The 25,119-nt window shown below is 36.1% G+C and overlaps 1 protein-coding gene across 1 annotated transcript in view; it reads left to right on the top strand.

Annotated features, from left to right (window-relative positions):
• The window catches only part of TSPAN8 (tetraspanin 8), a 31,326-nt gene extending 6,802 nt beyond the window's left edge, over positions 1–24,524 (top strand). Inside the window, exons 2-8 of the mRNA XM_032295687.1 lie at positions 5,070–5,132; positions 9,468–9,605; positions 11,085–11,159; positions 11,254–11,361; positions 16,542–16,673; positions 20,195–20,278; positions 24,231–24,524. Coding sequence (XP_032151578.1) covers positions 5,070–5,132; positions 9,468–9,605; positions 11,085–11,159; positions 11,254–11,361; positions 16,542–16,673; positions 20,195–20,278; positions 24,231–24,284 — 654 coding nt within the window. The 3' untranslated portion in view covers positions 24,285–24,524. The remainder of the gene's footprint in view (positions 1–5,069; positions 5,133–9,467; positions 9,606–11,084; positions 11,160–11,253; positions 11,362–16,541; positions 16,674–20,194; positions 20,279–24,230) is intronic.
• The last annotated feature ends 595 nt before the right edge of the window (positions 24,525–25,119 follow it).

Below are 25,119 nucleotides of genomic sequence, written 5' to 3'. Positions count from 1 at the left end.
CCACAAGAACAATATGAAGGAAACTACCTGCATGATTCAATTATCTCCCACCAGGTCCCTAGTACAGTATGTGGGAATTATAGGAGCTACAATTCAAGATGAAATTTGGGTGAGGACACAGCTAAACCGTATAAACACTCAATACAATAAACACCATTCATATGGGGCTGAAGATTTTTTTAGAAACCATGATTGCAGAGTCTGCTATAAGTTGGAGATTTTAATTTACTCCACTGGTTTACAGCATCAGAAAATCCAATATTGCATGAGGCTTAGTAGATCAGAACTGCATTAGGCCATGCTTGTAAAGGGAATGCACATTTTACTGTTAATGAACTCTAAATCACAATTTGTCTTATCTTCGTCAAGGAAATCCAGCAGAAGGCCTAATAAAAAATACTGTTGAACAAGTGAAAGATATTGTCACCCTGAAGATTAGAGGGCAAGCACACATCCCTGAAAGAAATACTCTAGAATCCTGAAAAAAAAGTATGTTGAAATTGGTATCCACAACGTGATGCTAAAAAGTAACCCCTCATGAAACAGTGGATGGAGGCCATAACAGAAGATAAATTTTATTGGAGAACCATGGGATGAGATAAAAAGGGAAATACATAAGGACTTCAAGTAAACTACAAGCATAATAGCAGAATTAAACTTCACTGTAGAGATCACATTAGATAAAGACAGTGGTAAGTTCTCCCACAGGAAAATCAAAAAAGAAATCAAAATGTTGTGAAAGAAGATAATAGATATAGACAACAGAGAGTGGAAACCCAAAATAAGCTGTACTCCTGAAAAAGAGGACAAAATAAATGGAACAAAAATAGTAATCACATTAATATATGGAAATTTTGTGGAGCTGAAAACATGCCTTGTATGCAGATGGCAAGCGCCTGTTCTACCCCAATTAAAGAAGACATCTATGCCTAAATAAATATTAAGAAAACTACTAACTTAGATAAATAAACATCTTACAAATGTCTAGATACAAATGACAAAAAAGAAAACAACCAAATAATGCATGAACAAAAATAAGGCTGATAATAGTCTTCTATTGTAACCCTGAAAATCAGAAGACAATGGAACAATGTCTGCTGAGCATTCAGAGCCTTTCACAAATGAATAAGAGAGAAAGATACCTTCAGGTATTCACACTGTAAAATTTACTGAAACATATCCAAAACGATTAAGGTATGAGTAAAAATAGACAGCTGAAGCATGGGAAAATCATGGTTAAATGGCTAACCTTTTTAGGTCTGGAAATGAAGAAGTCAGGTGTCTAAATAGTTGTATTTTTTGTTATCTCAAATGTAAATTGAGAGGATATTTTGAAAGAGATGTAATAGAAAATAGCAATTTGGAAAATTTACTCTGCATTAAAACCCAAGACTGATTACACTAAATGGCATTTATTGGATTATATGGAAGAAACACTGTTAGAGACAAAGAATAGTAAATGCAAACTCCATTAATTCAGCTTAACACAACTTAACCCATCTCTCAGATTTTGATAACTCAGGAAGAAAAAGAAAAACAGGGATACAGGGAATGTAAATGATTCAAAAAATAAAGTATATTTAATTAATTTCTAATAAAACTTGTACCTCTTGAGACTTTGTTGTTTTTTCTAATATCTCTGAATCTTTAGAAATTGATGAAGGAAATGGAAAAACAACAATAACAAAACTCCCAAGTAACAATCCTACAGTCTGCATTCTCTTACCACATTGCAATTGAAGACTTTTAAATAAATATTTAGTAAAAGAAGAAACTTGAAAATTAACAACAACAGTAGCAGCAGCATTACAGTCCTGGTTTGTTAGGGCTTTTGTCTTATTCTTTTTTTTCCCCTCAGGGAAAGCACAAAAAGAGGTTTCTTAAGCTTATCTACAAGGTGTCCATTTTGGGACCAAAAATGATGTAGTTCAAAATTCACTCCTCCTCGTAACACAGTATTTTCAGCACTCTCCAAACACACTTTAAAAAACACCCAAGTAAAAAGGTAGAATTTGGAGGGAAGGAGTAGGGATGATTGGAGACACATTATCAGAGAGGAGGAAAAATCAGCGTTATACCATTTATCTTTGTTCTAGAGAGTATCTTCCCATTTTTTTTCCTGGTATTTTATGGTCTTTAGTGTCTGCCTGTTCTTAGTTTGCTTGGGCTGTCACAACAAAATACTGTAGACTAGGCGGCTTAAACAACAGAAATTAATTTTCTTATAGTTCTGGAGGCCAGGAAGGCTAAGATTAAGTGCCAGCCAATTGAGTTTCTGCTGAGGACCCTCTTTCTGTGGCCATCTTCTCATCGTGTTCTCATATGTCCTTCCCCAGGGTGACAATGGAGACAGAAAGATTTCTGTCATCTAAGGTCACCAGTTCTATCAGATTAGGACCTATTTTCAAGACCTCATTTAATCTTAATTATTTTCTAAAAGCCTAAAACCAAAAACAGTTACATTGAAGGTTAGGGCTTCAACATATGAATTTTATGGAGACACAATTAAGTCATTGTAAGGAAGTATCAAAATTGCCTAATTTCTTAGAATGCTGGTTCAGACCAACTCTATCCAGATTCCATAAAATGAAGGCTGTTCTGTAAGAGCTGAGTGAAAACCACAGTGATTCTCTTCAAAGAGAAACCAGAAGCAAGGGAAAGCTAGGCCTAGTCAGTTCTGCAGGGTCCTGGAACCACCATACTAACCCATTTTACTTTTACAGTGTTATCAACAGAAAGTAGGACAGAGCAAGCATTTATTTATTTATTTATACTTTTAATTGTTTAAAACAGTATAAAAACATTAGGGAACAAACCTTAAAATCTAAACTGGGTAAAGGGCTCAAAGAACCATTATGATGGTCAATCTTTTAACAATGGGATGAAGTGGTTTAGTATTATTCATGACTCAGAAATGGTCATTCTTGATAGAAAATAAATTTACCTTTAAAATCATTGAACAAAGTTATGAATAATTTAATGATATTAGAGTGATATTTACATGGGAATTTTTCCACTCAGATGAGAATGATATACTCTAAGCATTTATTTCATTTTTAAAATGAAGTTTGAAGAAAGGTAGAGTTAGGGATGGAAATGATACTTTGGTTAGCTTCAAAGTTCCTGAAAAAAATTGTCTAGCTCTGAAGATTAGTTGGGCAAAATATTTTTGACTACTGAAACTCTTAAATTTTAATGTTACAGAAAACTTTCAGTGGCTGAGAAGAGTAAAAGTTGCCATCTGAGGGGCAGATAAGATTGATTTAATAAGATTTATGAATGATTTGATGTCTAAATACCTTGAAAAAGTAAATAGTAATACACGAACAAAAAAGTTAAAGTTAAAAAAAACCACTGAATTCTTACTAAGCTCTTACTAAGAATTCTTAAAGTTTTTTCATTGATAGTTTGATAAATATTAGGAAAGAGTGATAATCATAACAGTTACAAGTTTCATTAGTTACAGCTAAAGGCCAGAGTGACTATTAAGCCAATCATTAAAGATCTACTTGTGAAAAGGAAGAAAAAGAAAGATGATAATCAGTGAACAAACTAAACAACAAACAAAATATTCTGTTGGTGTGAAATTACTGGAAATCCCAGAGAATCTCATTATCATTTGACATAAATTATCACTCACAAACTGATTAACAAAGAGCTGCTAAAATGAGCGTTTGTTTTCATTTGCAAACGAAATTAGAATTTAGTGAAAGGATGCTATAAAAACTCAGGATTAGAGAAGTAAGGAAAGTTTTCAAATACGAAAGCAGTGTTTTTAATCATTTGTATTTTATCGTGTAGGTGTGTCTATGTGTGTGTATGAGATAATTGCATAGATTATTTGGCGGTTAAAGAGCTTTGGTGTTTAATTACATTAGTTTTAGGAATTGAAGTGTGTTGTAAAGGTAGGTTGGTTAGGAATTGCTCTGGATTTTCTTAAAGTGATTGTTAGCACCCAGGATTCCAATTTCTTCATTAAAAATGAGGGGTTTAGACTAAGGTAATTTTCAAGATCTTTTAGGGACCACAGAGTCTGTGGTTACTCAACTACTTATTGTACTTCCTATTCCTTAACAGAGCCCTTGACTCTATTTCCCCTACAAACTTAATGAGAAACCATTAAAAGTACTGTTTAAGGGTTCTAGACGTATGTCTCCACCATACATAAAAGCAACGACGCTCCCAGGACATTTGTCTGTGAAAGCACAGCAAGGTCAGAATTGTCAGCTAAGTCCTTCAAGGCCTGCTGTGTCTGGTACGGTACCAGTCTGGCTCTTACCATCTCTATCTAATAATATATCTTTGAGTTTGGGTTTTGAAGCCACAATGCATAACTCTTTTTTTTAAACGGTGAAAGACAAGACTTTTCCTTACACTAAAGTAAAATGTGTTTTACCTTTTATTGTGTTGGCATTGGCCCAAATTAAATAATCTGGTAAAGTCATTAAAGGAATTTAAAAATTTAAGTTCTGTCCGTCATTGTTCCTTTTCTCTGAGTAAGCTTTACCACCTAAAAAAGCTTGTTTTTAAAAGAGTTCATTTGGGTTCAAAAAGCGTTGAGTGTTATATAGCCTTGTTGCTTAACTGTACATCTTGTCAAATGTTCTACTTTTTCCTGTGTAACCAAACTTCTTCCTTCCTCTTGAATCTTGAGTAAATGGTGATTAGTCAGTCATTCGCCATTTTCCTGGTCCAATACAGCTTCTCACAAACAAACTTAGAGGCATGATAAGGATATTTTTTCTTTAAACCATTATGACTTTTCTTTTGTATGCTAGCAGAAACACAGGACTAGAATTACATGGAAAATAATCATTCCAGGCCTAATGGAGATAACTTCTTGTCCATAGACCTGTGAGTGAATTGTGGATGAGAAATAGAATTATTCTCATCAAACTTACAAATTACAGTGTAATATTTCAACAATAATCTGTACCTGAATATGTCTAATTTATGTCTTCCAGGTTGTGACAGTAGAATCGATGATAAACTACTGTTGCCGGATAGATGGAAGGGTGTGGAATCAGTTTCATTGGATCCTAATTGTGTTCTAACTTTTTTTCCTGCAGCTATGTGGTATCGTGATCCTGGCATTAGCAATATGGGTACGAGTAAGCGATGATACTCAAGAGGTAAATGTGCAAAAACAGGTCACCCTTTCCCCAATGTAGTTTGTTTCTTTTATAATAATGAAAGTTATGATAATAATAGTAATAAACATGTCTAAAGTGTTTTTCTTGACTGCTTCATGTAATCACTTCTGCTGTTATGTGATTTTATAATTCAGTTCAATCAATCAAAATTACTATGTGACTGGCACTGTGCTAGGTGTGGAAAAATCCTTCTAGAGAATGAAGGAGGTGTTATTCAAAAAAATTCAATGAAATGCAGGTGGGAAGGGGCCAAAGTGGAAATTTTCCTCCTTTACTATTTGTTTAAGGCCAGCCAATGTAGAGCTTGAGGATACAGGCCACCTCTCCTTTTCACCAAGAAGAATAATTTTTATAATAGAAGGTATTGACAATAATTTAGTTGATTCCAAGGTGTTTGGTCCAAAAGGAAAGAAGATGAGAAGTTCTTTTGGAGAAGAAGAATTTGAATCTGTGTTTTAAAGGCAACAAAGCACAAGGATAGTTATTATTTACCTGTGGCAACTGACAGTGAAGGTAACCGCTTGCCACCAGTGGCTGATTGCGCTGGTGTAACTCTGTAATTAGCTGGGGATGTCCAGATCCTTGCTACCTGTATAAGATTAACATAACCCATTTTCCTCCCACACACACCATTTCGTGCCCCGTGGCAAAGCCCTTACCCAGATCTACACATCTGGAGGAAGTGTATTCTATATGGTTAATTCTGGCCTCAACTGTTGACTCCACATGTGTGGCATCTGTTCCATTCCACATTATCACAAATGTGGAAGGAATTGAGGGAAGGAGGAAGAGGGGAGTATGCAGGGGTTAAGCTGTCAGTTTTATGAAACATAATGCCACCATGGCATCATTTCCTGGCTCCCATGCTTTTATTCTTTTCTCTCCTCTCTTCTTTTCTGGGGCATCCCTCCCAGCAAATTCTTATTCTAACACATCCAGAGCCATTTATTTGTTCCTTGTTTTCTGGGCTCTTGCCACTGTTCAGGATCACCTCTTCTACTGCTAGAGCCTTTTTTAAGGTATTTGCCCACATAAAGAGAGTTTCTCCTCTCTGAGAAGAAATTTGATTCCAAGTTGATAATTACTGCGAGATTATTAAGCCAGCAATTAGGAAAATGCATTTTCTACTAAAACGTATTATGCCATGGTGCAGCTAAATACTTTTGAACACAGCCCAGTGGAAAGAAAGATGAAAAGGAAATTAATGTTTGCTCTGTTTTCTTGCTACAGTGGGTGGCTTTTCTGAAAATTTATTTCTCACTTCACATCTCTGGATGTTTTTCTCTCTCTCTCCTGTTGTTCTTTTCCTTTTAAAATTTGCTTTCTGTCCTTAGAGAGCCCAGGGAACCACAGTGGCAGTTAGCAGCTTTCACATTCTGTGCCTCACCATGGTGAAGAAATTCGGGGGGAGATGGTGTGGCAGCTTTTTAGTAACATCCTAGTCCATCAGGATTTCACTTATTGTTTTCTACTGATAGCTGTAACTGTGACTTCCTGACAGCCTGGAGTTCTGGTGTTTGAGACCAAGAAGAACATTTGAAGATGTGCAGAATTTTCATCCTGTAGAATCCTAAGTCTGACTTTGGGACTCATAATTAAGTCCAGAGATTAACCGTCACCTACTTACAGGGTGCTTTGGCATCTTCAAGATGTGTGTACAGCCTGCAATTTATTTTATTTTATTATTTTACTTCCCGTTGATATTTTCTTTCCCTCCCAGTGCTTCTGGCAAACAAATTTGGTGTTTAGTCTGTTAAAAAAATTGCACATATTGAATGTATTAAAGGGGAACTATTGTCCTTGAGAGGGTGCTACTCCACATCTGGGGATATGAATGAATTAATAGAGCTAGACAGCATCTTTAGTTACATTTTTACTCACGCTTCATCAGCCTTTCACCCTGAACAAAAGCCAGTGTCTGCCAGGACAACATTAACCAGCTTGACTTATATATATAAAATTGGCTTGATTTGTATTTATCTCAAGCCAGTGACAAAGAATCAAGAGTGAGCAAAGAACTGAATTTCTTGTTAGTGAAAAAACAGAGGTAGCTGTTTTGGAAGGAAAAACGTGAGCATAAACACGCAAAAGGAGGATGTCAGGGAAATGACATCTTTTTGCTGAAGTATCTCAGTATCTCATAGGGACCCTTTTTTCTACCTCAGGATAAACTTAGCACCATGAGGAAAAGCACATGGGCAGCCATCCTTGTCCCAGGAGGTCCTTCTGATCAAAGAGGATTCCTGAGTCCTCATCTTTCAGGCCCAGCCCAATTTCTCTGTCTTTTAAATTCTCCCATTGTCCTAAGACACACAGGGACACAGTGTTCGTTCCAGACAGCTTTTCAAACCCTCCTGTGTCTCCCCTGGTGCAAACATCTGAACTCAGATTTCCATTTCATTCTTGAATAAGAATAACCACTTGTTGGGCTGGCCTTGGAACAATGGCCACTAGACAGTCAACACACTGCTTTCTGGCTAGTCTCTGGCAGTAGGTTACCCTGCCCAGCCTAGCATCATAGAAGTATCTCACTACCTGCTGCACAAGTGCTGATCACGCTGTCTCGGCCTCACGTGTAGATATTTGAGCTATTATTTGTCTGGGATAGCTGTTCTAACTTCTGTTAACCCAGCTAGCGAGGTTTACATCCTCTTATAGGGTTTGCCTGTACTGGCCGCAGTATTCTAGTGAAGCGATATTTAGCAGTAAGTCCATAGTGCTGGTTTCCTAACACTGCTATTTGTGTCACATCTGTTTTGATTCCAATGTCATGCCTGTTTATTAACAAAACTGATTTTTCAGCTATGATATTAATAAGTAAACAATAACAAACAAACAAAAGCCCAATCAAATGAAAATCTTTAGGACATAACCAAGCTTTCAAACTAGGTAAATTGAAACATTATCTCTAAGCATAGACTTTTAGAGACAAAGGAGGCCTTAGCTATCCCAGAGATTGACTCAATCCCCTTTTATAAATGGGGAAACTGGAGCCCAATAGATTGGGTGACTGTTCCAGGATTACAAACTTATTTATTAGGACCCTGACAGAATACAGATATTTGTTTGAATGCTTTTATAACTTCAGCACACTCCTTCCTATTGATTGTTGAATAACAGTTTCCTCTAGGCAATAAGAGGATTTAAAAAGCCTTGAAAAACAAAAATATTGTTAGAGCAGTAGCAGTGACTTTTGTATTGACTATTAGGGGAGCTGATGTACATGTTATATAGCCCATTCTGGGAGGCAGAGGTTTTGAGTTAGTCTGGGAACTAGTGGTCTATCTAGAGACAGCCCAGTAGATAGAAGTGATAGAAGACAAATGGGCTACATATAGAGTTTATGCATAACACAGGCACAAGGCTTTATTTTTTCATTGTGATTTACTTCTGGATAAATCCACTTAGGGAGGACAAGAGGTAGACTGAGGCTAGGTGTTATGAGGGCGATGAAGACAAGTATGTGTGTGTTGTTGGGAGAACTGAATTATGCCTGATGTATAGCCCTCCCACTAAAAAGGGCCCTAGAATTTTTTTTTCCTTCATATCTCATTAACAGTAAAAATAAAGAGTTTCTAGATGATTCTATGGACTATGACTTTTGGGAACAAAGAGATAAAATTGATATGGAATATCAGGAACTGGATTTTTTTTTTAAATGGAAATACAAAGCATTTTTATTAGCCCATGGAAGTTCCCTCATGTCCCTTTTCAGTTAACTCTTGCTTTCCCTTCTGCCTTGCTCAAAGTCAAGCACTGCTTTGATTTTTATAACCATAGTTTTGCTTATTCTTGAACTTTATATAAATGGAATCAGAAAGTATTTACTTTCTTTCTGTGGCTTCTTTAGCGCAGCATAATGACTCTGAAATTCATTCACACTGTTGTGTCTATCAGTAAAGAACTTGAACTTTTTAAAGAATTAAAAACCATAACAACACATGCTTTATAATGCTAATATATGTAAAATATGCAAAATATGTGAACCAAAGATCACATCAAGAAGAGCAAAAGTAACTGTCCTAAGCTTTTTAAAATAGGGTTTAAAAAAAACTTATTATATTTCTTTCACCCAGCTTTCAACATATCATTTCAGAAAAATATAAGGTTGGAAACATTATTCAGGCAAGGAGCACTTCAGTGGAATGTAAGTTCCATGATGGTAAGGATTTGTACTTTTTAAGATCACTGATGTATTTCAGTGTCCTAGCACAGGAATTGACACATAGTAGGCACTCAATGGATATTTGTTGAATGAGCAAAATAAACTTCAAGGAAAGGAATTTTCTGCCATTAATCTCTTTTTTATTTTAGATTCTCAGCTCTGAAGATTTAGGCTCTAGCCCTTATGTTGCTGTAAACCTACTGATTGCTGTAGGTGCTGTCATCATGGTTCTGGGCTTCCTGGGGTGCTGTGGGGCTATAAGAGAAAGTCGCTGCATGCTTCTGTTGGTGAGTTCTCCAAACAATTCCCAATGTCCAACCTTGAGACTCCAGAGGATTCTCACCCATCTCTATTGTCTGTTAAAAGAACATGTCATGATTGGTGAAACTCTAACTGTAACTTTTCTTTAGAAGGTTTGATTGTGGAAGCTAATACGGCTTACATTTGGCTTGGTTTGGCTTAGAAACTGGAGGATACTCTGACAGGAGACAAATTTTAATGATTCATCCATTCATTCATTCATTCACTCATTCAACATTACTGCCATACCTCTATGTGCCAGATATTGTGCTAAATGATATATAAGACCTTTAGAACCTACTAGGGAAGATTAATAAGTAAGCAAATAGCTACAGTGGGAGTGGCCCCGGAAGCAAAGGGCAAGACAGGGGATGGGACTTTCAAGCCAGGGCAGAAATGAATAAGGTATTTGTATGAGTGAGGGTAGGAAGAGCTTTCTGGGAAGATGACCTGGCAGTATGGTGCTGGTGTGTTTGGGAACTGAGAAGCCTTGGGCATGGCAGGAGACCAGCAAAGACTGTTTCCAGTAAATGATGCAAGATGGATCCAAGTGTGGGTTGTGGTAAGATCATAGGGTGTTCTATATGTCATGCTAAAAAATGTTTAAAGGAATGAGATAATTAGAATTCTCTCTTAGATAGCATCAAGGAGGATAAATTAGGTTTGGATAATTCACAGGCATTTACTTTTAACATATACAGTAGAAAATGGATATAGTAAAAATGTTAGAAAAAAATCAAATGTTTATCAGATATAAATATGACATAGAAGTTTATCAGATCTAATCTAAACTTATTCCTCTAATAAAATAAGGATTATATCAGTACCCGAAAAAAATGTTTACAACTGTTTATTACAAGGGACGGTAAAGACAGAGTTTTGAAGAGACTCTAATAACATTCCTACTGATTGCTTTTTGATCAATAAGGCCTCATTTGCAATTGGTGAATTTAATTACTCAAGGAGCTTGTTTAAAAAAAATAATCATCTTTGAGCTGCATCCTTCAAAATTATGATTCAGTGCATCTGAGGCCGGTTTCAGGAATCTGTATATGTAACAAGATGCCAGATGATTCTGATAGTGGTGAAAACGCTGTTTCAAAGCCAGGTCTGAGTTTGTGTTAGTTTGTGTTTGATGAAGAAAGAGCAGGAAGAAAATAATATTCAGATAAACTCATCTAAGTTTTCAAACTTCCCTCTAGTCAGTAACGTACAGATACCAATAGTTGTTATGGTAATTTTTTTGTCTGAACCGCTTTCCTCAATCAATCTCTGAAACAAAGGTTTCTGAGTAGTAATGAACCAAAATTTTTCAGCTTGAAGTAAAAAGTGGAATAAATGAAGAGTGTGACTGACACTCTCACTGTGGTATGATCCGAGCTGTGGAGAGAAGTGCTGTGCCAAAATGTCCCCAGATGTTACTGAATGCACTGAGGATAATGTATCTTTCTTTCCCTCTTCTTCAGTTTTTCATAGGCTTGCTTGTGATCCTGCTACTGCAGGTGGCGGCAGGTATCCTAGGAGCTGCATTCAAACCTGAGGTGTGTGCACAGATGTTTGAAAATTTTGAAAAAGTCTGAAAAATGGAAATACTACCACGTGCATCAATAATGTAAAGTACTTTTCAATTTTCAGTATGATCGCATCTTGAATGAAACTCTCTATGAAAACAGAAAGCTTTTGAGTACCACAGATGGAAGTGGAAAAGAATTCCAACAAGTTATAATTGGCTTTCAAGAAGAGGTAATTAGAATTTGTTGTTCATTTTAGAGAGTTGGACATAATTTTTGTGTTTAATTTTTAACTCATATTTTTTAAAGATTGAAAAAAGTCTCCATTTTGCAGATTTTGATTGATTATTCTGTCACCATGCAATAAGAAAAATGTAAGAATGTTTTTAACTACTTTCTCACCTCATACAAAGTTCTGAAGCAGTTTTGAAAGACAGAAATTAAGAAGATACATTTATGACAGGTTAAGCCTTGATTGAGTTAAATCAATAATAGTTTTAATATTTTCCAGCTAAAAGGATAATGTGTCTGAGAATCACCTTTTTTTTTCTCTCTCTCCTTTTTTTTTTTTTTTTTTTTTTTGAGACAGAGTCTTACTCTGTTACCCAGACTGGAGTTCAGTGGTACATTCTCTGCTCACTGCAACCTCTGCCTCCCAGGTTCAAGTGATTTATCCTTCCTTAGCTTCCTGAGTAGCTGAGACTACAGGCATGTGCCACCACACCCAGCTCATTTCTGTATTTTTAGTAGAGATGGGGTTTCACCATGTCAGGTTGGTCTCGAACTACTGATCTCAAGTGATCCACCCGCCTTAGCCTCCCAAAGTGCTGGGATTACAGGGGTGAGTCACGGCACAGAACCTCTCTCTCTTCTTTTTAAAAAATAAGTGGGCCGGGTGCAGTGGCTCACACCTATAATCTCAGCACTTTGGGAGGCCGATGTGGGTGGATCATTTGAGGTCAGGGGTTTGAAACCAGCCTGACCAACATGGTGAAACCCCATCTCTACTAAAAATACAAAAATTAGCCGGGCGTGGTGGTGTGTGCCTGTAATCCGAGCTACTTGGGAGGCTGTAGCAGGAGAATCGCTTGATCCCCGGATGCAGAGGTTGCAGTGAGCCAAGATTGCACTACTACACTCAGGCCTGAGTGACAGAGCGAGACTCTGTCAGTATATATATATATATAAATTATTTTAAGGACAGGGTGTCACTCAGACTGGAGTGCAGTAGTATAATCATAGCTCACTGCAATTCTGCAATTTCGACCACCAGGGGCTCAAACAATCTTCCCACTTCAGCTTCCTGAGTAGCTGGGACCACAAGCACCCAACACCACACCTGACTACCTTTTTAAAAATTATTATTATTTTTGTAGAGACAAGGATCTCACTATATTGCCTAGACTGGTCTCCAACTCCTGATCTCAATGATCCTCCTGCCTTGGCCTCCCAAAGTGCTGGGATTACAAGCATGAGCAACCATGTCCAGCCTCTTTTTTTCTCATTCTAAGCCTCCACTGCTTCTCTGCCTCATAAAATAGTAATAGCTAACTTTAATTGCTACTATGTACAGTTTTTATATCATGTAGCTCATTTAATACCCACAACAACCCTACGAGATGGGTAATATCATTATCCTCATTAACCCCATTTTACAGATAAGAAGATTGGGATTTAGGGAGGTCTGACAGCTACCAAGTGATGGGGTTGGAATTTGCAAATTTGAACCCAGATCTGTCTGACCAGTCTATTATTTTTTTAAATCAGTACACTATCCTCTCATTTTTTTTTCTTTTCTTTAAAGTGAAAATTTGGGTAAGCATTGGAGGTCTTTTACTATCTGGCTCCTACTAAATCTTTTAACTTTACTAAGTACTGCTCCGTGAAGAGTAAACTCTAGTCCAGCCAGGTCTGTGTACTCAGGGTCACTTCCTTCCTTTGCACTCCTTGGAGTGCTCTTACTACTTTTTCTTTCTAATATATACTTAAAGTTTGACAAAAATGTTAGCTACTCTGTGGAATTCCTCCTAACCATGCCATTCTTATTTTGAATTCCTATCACATTGACTACTTGTAGTAGTATTCACTTCATGCATGTGATGGCAATTCACAGAATTTTAGGAGAGGCTTGAATTTTATAGGTCATTTACTCTGACTTCTCACTGATAAATATATTTTATATTTATGGTCATCTACCCTCAAATGAAATATTAGAGAGGTGAAAGTTTACTGATTTTTGCCCATCCTGCTTATATACAAGTCTGATGATTAGTATATTCTTTCTTAGTTTGAAACAAAATCTGCCTTCCTAGGATTTATATCATTTAGTACAAGTTTTTCCAGAGTTTCAGAGGAAAAAAATATTGATGCTCTTATACATGATAGATTTTTCTTTGAGAATGGCTGTTGTTCCACTCCTAAAATCCTTGCTTTTCAAGTGGAAACATCCTTGGTTTCTCAAACTGTTTATCAGATGACATTTTTTCCCCCAAGAACATTCACTAGTTCCTATTTGGATAGACTCTGGCTTGTAAAAATTCTGCTTAAAGCATCATTTCCAAAAGCTGAAACCTGATATGGGTCAGTCCCTGTTTTAACTTTCTTTCTGATGTGGTTTTCCTAGCTTCCCCATAGCTGTATTCTTTGATTCTCTCCTTTCCGGGATTATTCTTACTCTAGAGGCCAGCTTAAAACAGACTTGAAGCAGGAAGAATTTATGCAGCCTAAGTGCCTCTGCTGGGTGGGGCTGAGGATCCCAGACCCTTCCCAGGATGTTGACCCAGTACAAAATACACTAGAGGTAATCACTGAGTCTCTGGTTCAGGTCCTGAGCCATATTTGCTGCACATCTCCCCAGATTCAAGGTCTCCGTGCCAATCCTGGGTTTCTAAATGTTCTGTTTGTTATAGTACATTCTCCTGAAGTGCTCCTGCTCTTGTTCAGAAATCCTATACCTGAAGTTCCTTGTGTTCATAGGACTATATTTCTTCAAATGTCCATTATGAGTCTCCTTCTTCTCCTCCTTCTCCTTCTTTCCTTCTCCTTCTTCTTCCTCTCTTCCTCTTCCTTCTTCTTCTCTTTCTTCCTTTTCTTCTTCTCTTTCTTCCTTTTCTTCCTCTCCTCCTCCTCCTTCCCCCTTCTATTTTCTCCTTCTTCTTCTTCTTTTTCTTCCTCCTCCACTTCTTCTCCTCCTGGTCCCACTTCTCCCCCTTCTTCTTTCTTCTTCTCTTCCTTCCCCTCCCCCCTCTTCTTCCTCCCCTTTATCCTCCTCCTTCTCCCTTTCCTCCTCCTCTTCTTCCTTTTTCTTCTTCTCCTTTCTCCCTCCTCTTCCTGCTCCTCCTCTTCTCCTCTTCCTCCTCCCTCTTCCTGTTCTTCTTCCTCCTTCTTCTTCTCCACTATGCTTTTTATATGTGTATATATAGTTATGCTTCTTTGGGAAAAGAATCCTACCACCACAAACTCTGGCTGGATGACCTGGCCTGGAGTCCATAACGCATTGACAGAAGCTGCAGACACTGAATAGCTTTCGCTTTGGTTTTCAGGGATCTCCAACAGAAATTTCCTGTCAACATACTGGTGGAATGCACCCCTCTTGTATTCTTGCTCATGATTATTTGTCTAGAGGTGTTGTATCATTCCATGCATAGTACCCTTTTCATCCAGCTGTTTATACCACTTTCAGCAAGTCCTGACCAACTTCTTCCCTAACTGATCCTATCTCTGGTCTAGTGACCCAATATTGTGACAAGTTTTAACCTTCTTAACTTCTACCCTCTCATCTGTATGTCTCTATGACTCCCTAAAGAGTCCTGAGCTCTACCGTATTCCAAATATGAGTTGATCTGTGAGTGAGAATATAAATTTTATAGTGGAACTTAATTTACATTTGACAGAGGGTGTCTGTACTAATTAATACCACCCAAGATTATATAGTCAGAAAGAATAAACAATGAATCATGTCTACCATGGAAACAAGAAAGAAGGTTGTTTCAAGAGTACCCTCCTTGGTAGTACTGACCTTGAAACAAACTGAAATTTCCAGCTGTTCATATAAACATCTGTTGTGAGTAATGTTTTTGTGTAACTCAGTCTTTGGGCCCAAGTAAAAGACTTCATATCTGCCTCAGTTCAATTTGTTGGCTTATATCTGTTGTTTGAACTATTTTTGAAATTTGACTCTATTCTCCAGCATATTAATCATCACTCCTAGCTCTACGTCAACTACAGAATTGAAATTTATTCAATTCAGTGATTACAATGCTGAATAGATCATGTTCCTGTGAGAGCATAACAGAAACAACATCTACAGAAAACAATGAAAACAAAAACAGTAAAAGCAAATGCATTTTTGAGTGCTTTCTTCAAGCTGGGACTTCTTATCATTACATGGATTTTCTCATGTTTATCTTTATGATAAATCTGTAAATTAAATGCTATTATTAGCAACTGCTATTATCTGTATTTTACAGATGAACAAACTTTGGCACAGAGGTTTAACTAGCATGGGTAATAAACATGATCACTGCCCAGGAAATGAAAATTCTTTCAATGTCTTAGCATTGCAATGTATCTGAGCTGGGAAAATAACTCATTCTTGGCTCTGTTTTATAGAGTTGTATTTTTGCCCCCATTTCTACACAAAGTGTTTTCCCCTTTATAGAGCAGATGGAAGCAAGATGGGAATAATTATCTATCTCCCATCTAATAATATTATGTGCTACATGCCCTGATTCTTGGGGTTATCACTTCCGGTTTTCCTTCCTCAAACATGGCTACAAAACCTCTTTCCTCTCTTTTTAGTGTTTTTCCATGGATCAGTTTATTCTGGGGCTGTAACTTGGCTGATATTATTCTGAGATCTTACTTATTCATGTTCCCACCCATATTTTAAAAATGTTCATGAAATTCAAGCTTATGGGAGGCTCCTTGAGCATCTATTTTGGTCTTTGAAATACCTGCCATCTTTTTCCTCCTCTCTTTCAAAAGTGATCAGAGATCATGGAGTAGAAATTTCACTTTTAAAACTTCATGTGTCTTTTGAGCAACAATTCTTTAAGGAAATGTATTTCACTCTCTTGTGAATTCTTTGGAAACTTCTTTGACAATGTCTAAGTTACGCAGATCTGACTTGGCCCTTCTCTTCTGTCCTTAAAAACTATAGGTGACTTTTTCATCTTCCCAACTTCTTCAGATTTTTGAATCTGCAACTGCATTTTTCCATCATTGATGTAAAGATCAAATGAAAAAATCCTTAATTTTTTCTTCTACATTTAGAAAGGTGAAAGGTGACTTACATGGTATTTCAGCACAATAACAGTTTTAATAATGATTTCAGAAATTTCTAATTTAACATATTGCCAATGTTTTTAGTTTTCTTACTGACCGCTTTTCATTCTACCTTTTATCAAACAGTTTAAATGCTGTGGTTTGGTAAATGGAGCTGCGGATTGGGGAAATAATTTTCAACAATACCCCAAATTATGTGAATGTCAAGATGCACAGGAGCAATGCACCAATTATGATGGAAAACTTGTTTACAAAGAGGTGAGAACTAAATCACATTTGGTACAATAAGTAACTTTGTTACTTTATTTTCACAATGAAAGTCTCTACGAAAAATTAAATTTCATCAAGTACAATGGGAATCATGACATAAAAATCTCAGGAATTTCCCAAATTAAAAAAAAATCCTTATTTAACGATCAAAGCAGATAGACTTCATTTCTTCTATGAGTCTGGCATCATTTAAGCCCAAACTTAATAGGTCAAAGAAACATTCTACTGCAATGGGAGGCAAAGTACAAATTAACATAAAAGTTTATTTTGGGCTGGGCATGGTGGTTCACACCTGTAATCCCAGCACTTTGGGAGGCCAAGGCGGGCAGATCACCTGAGGTCAGGAGTTTGAGACCAGGCTGACCAACATGGAGAAAGCCTGTCTCTACTAAAAACACAAAATTAACCTGGAATGGTGACGCATGCCTGTAATCCCAGCTACTGGGGAGGCTGAGGCAGGAGAATCACTTGAACCCAGGAGATGGAGGTTGCAGTGAGCAGAGATCATGCCATTATACTCCAGCCTGAGGAGCAAGAGAGAAACTCCATCTCAAAAAAAAAAAAGTTTGTTTTGTCCTCTCTTTGGTGATTTTAATCATTAGTCTCCTTTATTTTTTCTACTTTAACGTAAGTTTTAGAAACCAGTATTTTCACTTTCATTTTCAAAGTCAATTTTTTTTGTTGTTTTCTAATCAGAGTTTCCTTTTCTCAAGAAATGAGGTTTCTTCTTTCTCAAGATTTAAAGAAAGGACTCCAAGTCCTTCCCAATACATTTAAGGGTTTAGCTTCTGTATGTTATTGATAGCTACCAATTTACCAGTTATTGCTGCAACTGAGAAGTTACCTCGAACATTTAATGTCAATTGAAAAAGATACGTTAATCTTTTATGTGTTGTAGTTGTCAAATTTATGTGACTTGTGAATGTTAATATGTGGATGTCCTAGTTCTTAATGATCAATTCATCAAATACTTATTGACCACCTCCTATGTGCCAAGCCTACCAGTCACTGGAAATCCATTCCTGAACACAGTACAATGTTTACACTCATGGAGCTGATGCTCAACTAAGAAAGAGAGAAAGATAATTAGGCAACTTCCATCCAATGGTCTACTGGTATTTTTTGGATAGGGATGGGTGCAAGCTGTTATGGAACCCCATCTAACTTAGTCTGTGAGGTTCAGTGTATGGCTTCATGAAGAACATGACATCTGTCCCTTCTTAAGCTGTTCCTTCTGCTTAGAAGAAATGTGTACAAAAATTACAGTTGATATTAGTGTTTCATTTATTTGCTGTTATTCTTCAGTGCCTACTGCATGTCAGACAGACCATTGCTAGGCTCAGAAATGCTTCTGGTTCCTCTAGGAGATTATAATCTAGTTGAGAGGCAGATACATGAAAAAACCATTGTAAATCACAATGAATTAATATTAATATCTGTAATACCCAAAGATTATTTTTAATCTAGAATTGTTTTGGTTTAGTAACTGATACTGAGATTAATTTATAAAATATCTCAGAGGAAACTTCCCTCTCCCTACTGATTTTTTTCACTGATCTTATCAAAATTAAAGAGGCTCTGCCCTGAAGGAGAATTGCTGTTATTAATACTTAATGTATGTCACTAATATTTAAAGTAACTCAAGAAGTAATCTACCAGACTACAGTGTTACTGTGTTTTTCATTGTCGAAGTAATATTACTAAAAAAAGTTGGATTCTTACTTTTACATTCTCCTTGCTCCCCTCCTCACTCCCTAATGTTAGTGACACAATATTTACAGGGAAAAGGGGAAATAAACATGTTGTAAATGAACATAGTTTCCACTTAGGATAATGAGGAAATCAGTAAATTCAATTGCAGATTGCTATTTGTCTCCTGTTCAAATTCAACTCAAAGATATTTTTCCTCAAGACAGATTCTGAAAAGCCCCTGGAATTATGCTAAAAAAAGCTACTAGGCATTTTCTTTAGGTTCACACATAATTCAGCTGAATATAGGCTGATAGCTACACCAGTTTCCTAAAAGGAAGTTTTTAAATTCATAAAATACTTCCATCTGCCATGTGTCATTTGCAAGAAATCTGGTAAAATAAGAAATCTGGAATGGCCATAATTCACATTTCTTTTTCTTCTCTTCCTTTTGCCAAGATAACCTCATTATCTTAGGGAAGAGGAAGAGAAAAATCCCTGAAACATAATGAATGTAATTCAGTACATATAATCATTAACCTCATTGTTAACTCTAAATGACATAATGATTTCCTTGAATGTTTACCACTTTGGATTCAATGTGAACGGAGAAACTCATTAGATTCAGGAATGAAGAGGAAAGATCATTTAGCCTTCTGGAGGACTTTTATGTTATTTAACAAATAGCAATATTTTGTTAGCCCTTTGTACATATATGACCATCAGAGGGAAATATATTTTAAGGCAGTACAAAAATAACACTATTATATTGTGTAGTCTTTTTTCATTTAAAAAATTCTTCCAATAATTTACAATTCTTGAAGTTATAATGCATGCTGGAATGAATACATTTCAAAAATGTAGCAGAGAGTCAACTTCCTAAATCCTCTTTTTTTTTTTAATCTAAAGTAATGGCATAATGGTAGACATGGTAATTTTTTTCTTTTTAAGATAAAAGTAACCCTGATAAATATTAAGGGACTTTGAAAGCATCCTGTTTTGTCCAGCAACGATGACCTCACACCTGTTATCCCAGCATTTCACAGGCTGAGACAGGTGGATTGCTTGAGCCCAAGAGTTCAAGATAAGCCTGGGCAACATGGCAAAATGCTGTCTCTATGAAACACAACAAAAATTAGCCAGGCATGGTGGCACATGCTTGCAGTTCACCTCCCTGGGAGGCTAAGGTAGGAGGATCACTGGAGCCCAGGAAGTCAAGGCTGCAGTGACCCAAGATTGCACCTCTGCACTTCAGCTTGGGGGCTGGAGGGAGACCCTTTCCCAAAGGAAAAAAAAAAAAGAAAGAAAATACCTTGTTTTAAAAATAAAAGTTTGTAACATTATTATCTAAAACCTCAATCAGGAATCTCTCTGTTGTAGATTACAAACCTAAAAAATCCATAATCAAGGTGGTATCAGCTCTAAAATGAGTGAAGTTAAGATAAAATTATTTATACTTTTATGTTATAAAATGTATAGCTTTATCGACTATAAAATTTATAGTATAAATATAAAATCTATCACTTGAGGATATGTTGGTGAAAAATCATTATTTATAATTATTAATCCCTAGAATCAACAATTAGGCAGTCAAGCAAAATTTTGTTCCTCAAATGCTTTTTAATGTATAAACAAACCACAACAGTTACAACCTTTTGAAGCAAAGGCGAAGCAGGGAGTGAAAGAAATAACCCAGTTCTTTGCTGTTCAGTGTGTTTCTTGATAGCAATGTAAAAATTCAACCAGATGAATAAAAATTTTGATTAATATAAGGTCCAATTTTTCTGAGAAGTAACTTTTTACGTTTTGTTTTTTAACAGCCCTGTATTTCTTTCATAAAAAACCTATTGGCAAAAAATGTGATTATAGTTATTGGAATAGCATTTGGACTGGCAGTTGTTGAGGTACAGTATAATCTTGTATTATTGACTCTTCATTTACTCCCTTGCTTGCTCATTAATTCTAACAAATATTGATGGTGAACAAATAAACAACAAAAAACACAACAGCCATAAAAAAAAAATCAGATGCTTTAGAAAATCACTGGGTAATAAAGGCCCATCATCTACCTCATTTAGCTGGAGTCTGAGGAGGAGATTACAGTCTTGTGAACTGTGAGCATGGCTGAGACTCTTGACCTCTCTATTGGGAAAAAGATAGAATTAATTTTCACATAGTTCTTAGTGACAGATATCCTTTTCTCATTGAAAACTAGTACAGGGGTTAAAATTTTCCTAAGATACAAGAAAAAGTACCAAATAAAGCAAAATTTGATGATTACAATTTCGTATTCTGATTTTGAAACAGAAAGTAAAAATTCAATTAAAAACGTGAAGAGCTGTTTCCTGGTAACTTACTGCATTTTAGAGAAATCTAACAAGTCCTAAATAGTCAAGGCAATTGCCTCTCATTTCCTCAGCTTAAGAACTATGTACTATTAACTCACTTGAACAAATTTTCAAGGAAAATTGAGGCTTATGTCTTACTTTCATGACTTTAATTATTGATGTTGGAAAAATATCCTGCATAGGATTTTTGTCTTGATGAACTTTCCTCGAATTAAGAAAAAAAAAAAAAACCTGAAAGACACTTTTCACATGGCCTAAAACTCTTTGCCAAGAACGTGAATTAAAACTGCTTCAGAGAAGCATTTTGGAATCATCCCAAATCTTGGGTAATTTTGATATCCAGTGGATTAAATTCACTCAATCCTATTCCAAGACATTAGCAAGAATTTTAATAATGTGAGGTATCTCCCGGGTTAATGCCTGTGAGAGCTGGTTAGCTCAGCTGAGTGACTTGTGCTTCACCCTCATGGAATGCTGTGCAAGGTACTCCTTGGGCTTTCTGGTAGCTTTCTTCCTCTTACTCATGCCACATCACTGCTAGAAAGAAATTTTAACTGAGAATGAAGCAATTTAGTGTTCTAAGTGGTTCTTTCGGATGCTGGTGGAATTTCCCAGGCAACTATTAGAGAAAGGTTAGGGGCTATTAGCAGCAAATTGAACTGTTGAGTATTACTTTCTTATAGTCCAGATGAATAGTTCTAAATATGAAGCATTCTTTGTTGGTAGGTTATGGCCATCTTTCTTTAGATCTGATATACATTGAAAGTCAAATGGTGCTATGGACTAGGTCTATTTCTCTTGATTCTGCAGTTTGTAAGATGTCTTTTGTTTCTCCACTTTGTATTCTGGGTTTATGCTAATTTATAAATAGGACTAATGGCCATGAAAATGAGTAATAAATCATGTATATATATGTATTTACACACAAACACCTACACACACACACACACACACACACACGTAATACATAAAACACATTTTATAAAGTTTGAATGATTGAGAGAGCATGCTTCAAATGAGATATTTAATATGAGTTATATTTCAGAAGTTAGACCCAAGTTCTGACAATTGACTATCACTAGCTCAAATCACAGATGCTCCTCAATTAGCAAAACCAGAAAAAGTAAGGACATACTTGATTGAGGAGACTGAAGAAATCTTTTGTGTCATAATCAAAGGCATTTTCAAGAATTTAAATACATCTAGTGGAAAATAAGATTATAAAAAGATTAATGCATTTCAGTATTTTATGAAATTGGTATATTCCATGTATTAATTACATGTTTAAATATTTTATTGGCTCTTCTAAAGACATATTCAGATAAATTGCTTAATAAAAACATTCTATACAGTAATTTATAAGTATGGAGTTTTTGTGGTGCTATCATAAAATATAACCGGTTTTTTAATTAGGCCAGTCAAATTTGATGTGATTTCTAGACTATATGCAGATATGGTAAATAGTTGGTTCAAATAACTGTTTGAACTTTTAAAAATTGTCACGCAGTTCCTCAATCTAAAACCTTCCCTCCCTCTAAGGTTTGAAGGGAAACAAATCATTTTATATTCCATCTTTTTTTATTCAAAAAGGAAATTCAAAAAGTCCTCTGGTACCCAGTCTATAAATTATGTATCCAAAAAATGCACTTTATAGTTCGTCTTACAATCATTAGTACAAGGTGCCTACTGCCCTATGACTTAGGCCTCTTTTCTCTGTTTCCTAATTTCAAATTCAAAAAAACACAAAGACACAGAGATAGAAAATCTCTTCTAAAAAATACTTTTGAGAAAACAGAAGCAAATATCTTCCTGCAGAAAATATGTTCATATTATCTCCACGGAAAAGTGTCATATAACAAAAGACTCTCCCACATTTTGACCTTCGGCATTAGTATGTTTAGGCATAGGTTTTAGTGAGGTGGGCCAATATTTGTTTTCAAGACTCTGTTAAGTCTATATACCTAAGGGATTCCTGTCACATTGGATGCTAAAAATTATGCAAAATACCTTATTCTGCAAGAAAAATTTATGTATAGACATGTTTGGAATTCTCATTATTCTAGCTTAAAACAAGACTATTATATCTCTCCTCATTTGACTATAGCAACTTACAAGCACAAAAAATGATCAGCACTTTCCTCGCTTTAATTTAAAAAAAAAAAAAAAAGCTACACACTGAGAGCCATCACTTTGTAGGACAAAAGTTATCCTGACAAGAGGTCCTAGAAATAAACCAGTTAAAACAAAAATGATAATTTTACAATTTTTTTAGACTGCTGCATACCTCTTAGCAAATTTATCATGAGTCTTGGCATACATTATAAAATGATGAATCTCTTTTAATTATGTGCTATTTTTCAGAACAATGATAAATGTTCTTTCCATGGACAATGAAATGCAAGAAAGTGTGATATTAACTGTCTAGTCTGCTGATAAATGGTGGACTCCTATTTCAAGGATGTAGCAGTGAAAGTTGTCTTATTCCATTATTTTTTCCCATTAAAAAAAGTTCATTCTTGATACTTGTCCCACAGACTTAAGGCTCAGGATCAAGGCAAAAAGACTAAATTTCAGTCTTGAATTGTAGAACATTTTGAATGGAAATTATTGCTTTTGCAGAAAATTGTTGTCAACCTTTTTAAGAAAAAAGAAATAATGGTTATTTATATTTCCAGGAAAGTGTTAGTAAGCAGAAAGTCTTAACACAGTAGAAGCATTTGAGTTGACTCAGCATAAATGGCACTTTGCCCCCCTCCATCCTCCCTTCAAAGGGGGCTGGTGGGGGAGGAAAGTTTCTATTGGTAATGCACACGGGTCCTGTCTGCCATTTCTACGTTAAAGACATAGCGTGTGAGTCACCAGCTGTACACCCAATTAGAGCAAATTTTGGGGTCCCTCATTCTTGGGAGAGCTACTTAATGTGGTGGAAATTATGACCCAGATTTTCAGCTGTGCTTTTTCACTTCAAAGGAAATTCCTGATTTAAGCTATTCCCCATAGTTTAGAAGCTTTTTGAAAAAAAGTTACTTCATTTTTTATTCCTCTTGGAAATGCCTAAAACTACAGCAAAAGAAATTCTAGACTCCTTGATTTTTATGCAGATGATTTAAACCAGATGATCATAACTTTTTTATGGAAGCAGTACATATATTTAGCCCCCAGGGACCTGAGATGCCCAGTGCTCTTAGGAGACGCTCTACAGAAGAATGTGTGTGTTCCCAAAAAGGGAGTGGGTCCTCTGGTGGCAGCTGCTACTGTGCAGTTATATATGGCCAGTTAAGTAGAGGCTAGCTAAAAATTGCTGATTAAAACACAAAAAAACTTGGAGAGCTTTTGCAGTGCTCTTTTGTCCCATGGAACCTCTAATTTCCCAAGGAAGATGACTTAGATAAGATTGAAACTGTCAGTATAGACAATCTTTTCAAATATGATGTTCTCTGTGTTTATTTGTAATATGTCCAGTGTTTTCCCTTAAATTCCATCTTAATCCTGTTATTTTATTCTCTAGATACTTGGTTTGGTGTTTTCTATGGTCCTGTATTGCCAGATTGGGAGCAAATGAATCTGTGGACGTGTCAAGCTATCGTCAGTCAAACCCCTTTAAAATTTTGCTTTGGCTTTGTAACTTTAAATATATAAGTTCTATGTACACCAGGATCAGCTGTGTTTTTAAAATATCTCAGCTAGCTAGACCACAGATAACTTCTAGACATATTGAACATATTTAAAGTTTGAATGACACGAGGGAAATGATATGAATGTGTATTTTTACTCAAAATAAAAGTAACTGTTTACATTGGTGCTTTTCTGTCTGATCATTGTGTTCAGGTGGTACTGTGCTTAAAATGTTCTTCTGGAGCCACCCAGTGGAATAATCATCTCTAAGTTGACAGGGCCATAGATAGTTAAGACAGAGGATCTGGAGTTTTTTTCAGAAATGACACTCTTGTGTGTGATGTATCAATCATTGGTGATACAATTGAATCAAGCCTGATGTTAAAATTGACAGTGATCCAGCTAAAAGAGTCACCATCTTGTTTCTATTTAGGTCAGAACTATTAATAGTGTCTCTATTTTGCTGCATATCTATTGTGGGAACAAATAGGTCTGAGTGTCCACCTCCCAGCCATTGCTTCTCTGATACCTGTCTGGATCTTCCTCTCAGACACAACAGTTATAACTTCTTTTTCTTCCTAGTTCTCAGAAATATTTAAAATTTTTGATTTCTATAAAAGTATAATATACAGACAATATAGTTGATAATTCATAATATGTAGCTCTGTGAATATGTGTACATCTATGTAAGCACTAAGATCAGAGTTGGGCACAGTGACTTATGCCTGTAAGCTCAGCTACTTGGGAAGCTGAGACAGTGGGGTCTCTTGACCCCAGGAGGT

The sequence above is a fragment of the Sapajus apella genome, unplaced genomic scaffold (genome assembly GCF_009761245.1).
Source record: "Sapajus apella isolate SASKATOON/1434 unplaced genomic scaffold, GSC_monkey_1.0 scaffold2, whole genome shotgun sequence".
Classification (NCBI taxonomy): Eukaryota; Metazoa; Chordata; class Mammalia; order Primates; family Cebidae; genus Sapajus; species Sapajus apella.
The sequence above is the reverse complement of the archived record's forward strand: the minus strand, read 5'-3'. Positions and strand labels throughout refer to the sequence as shown.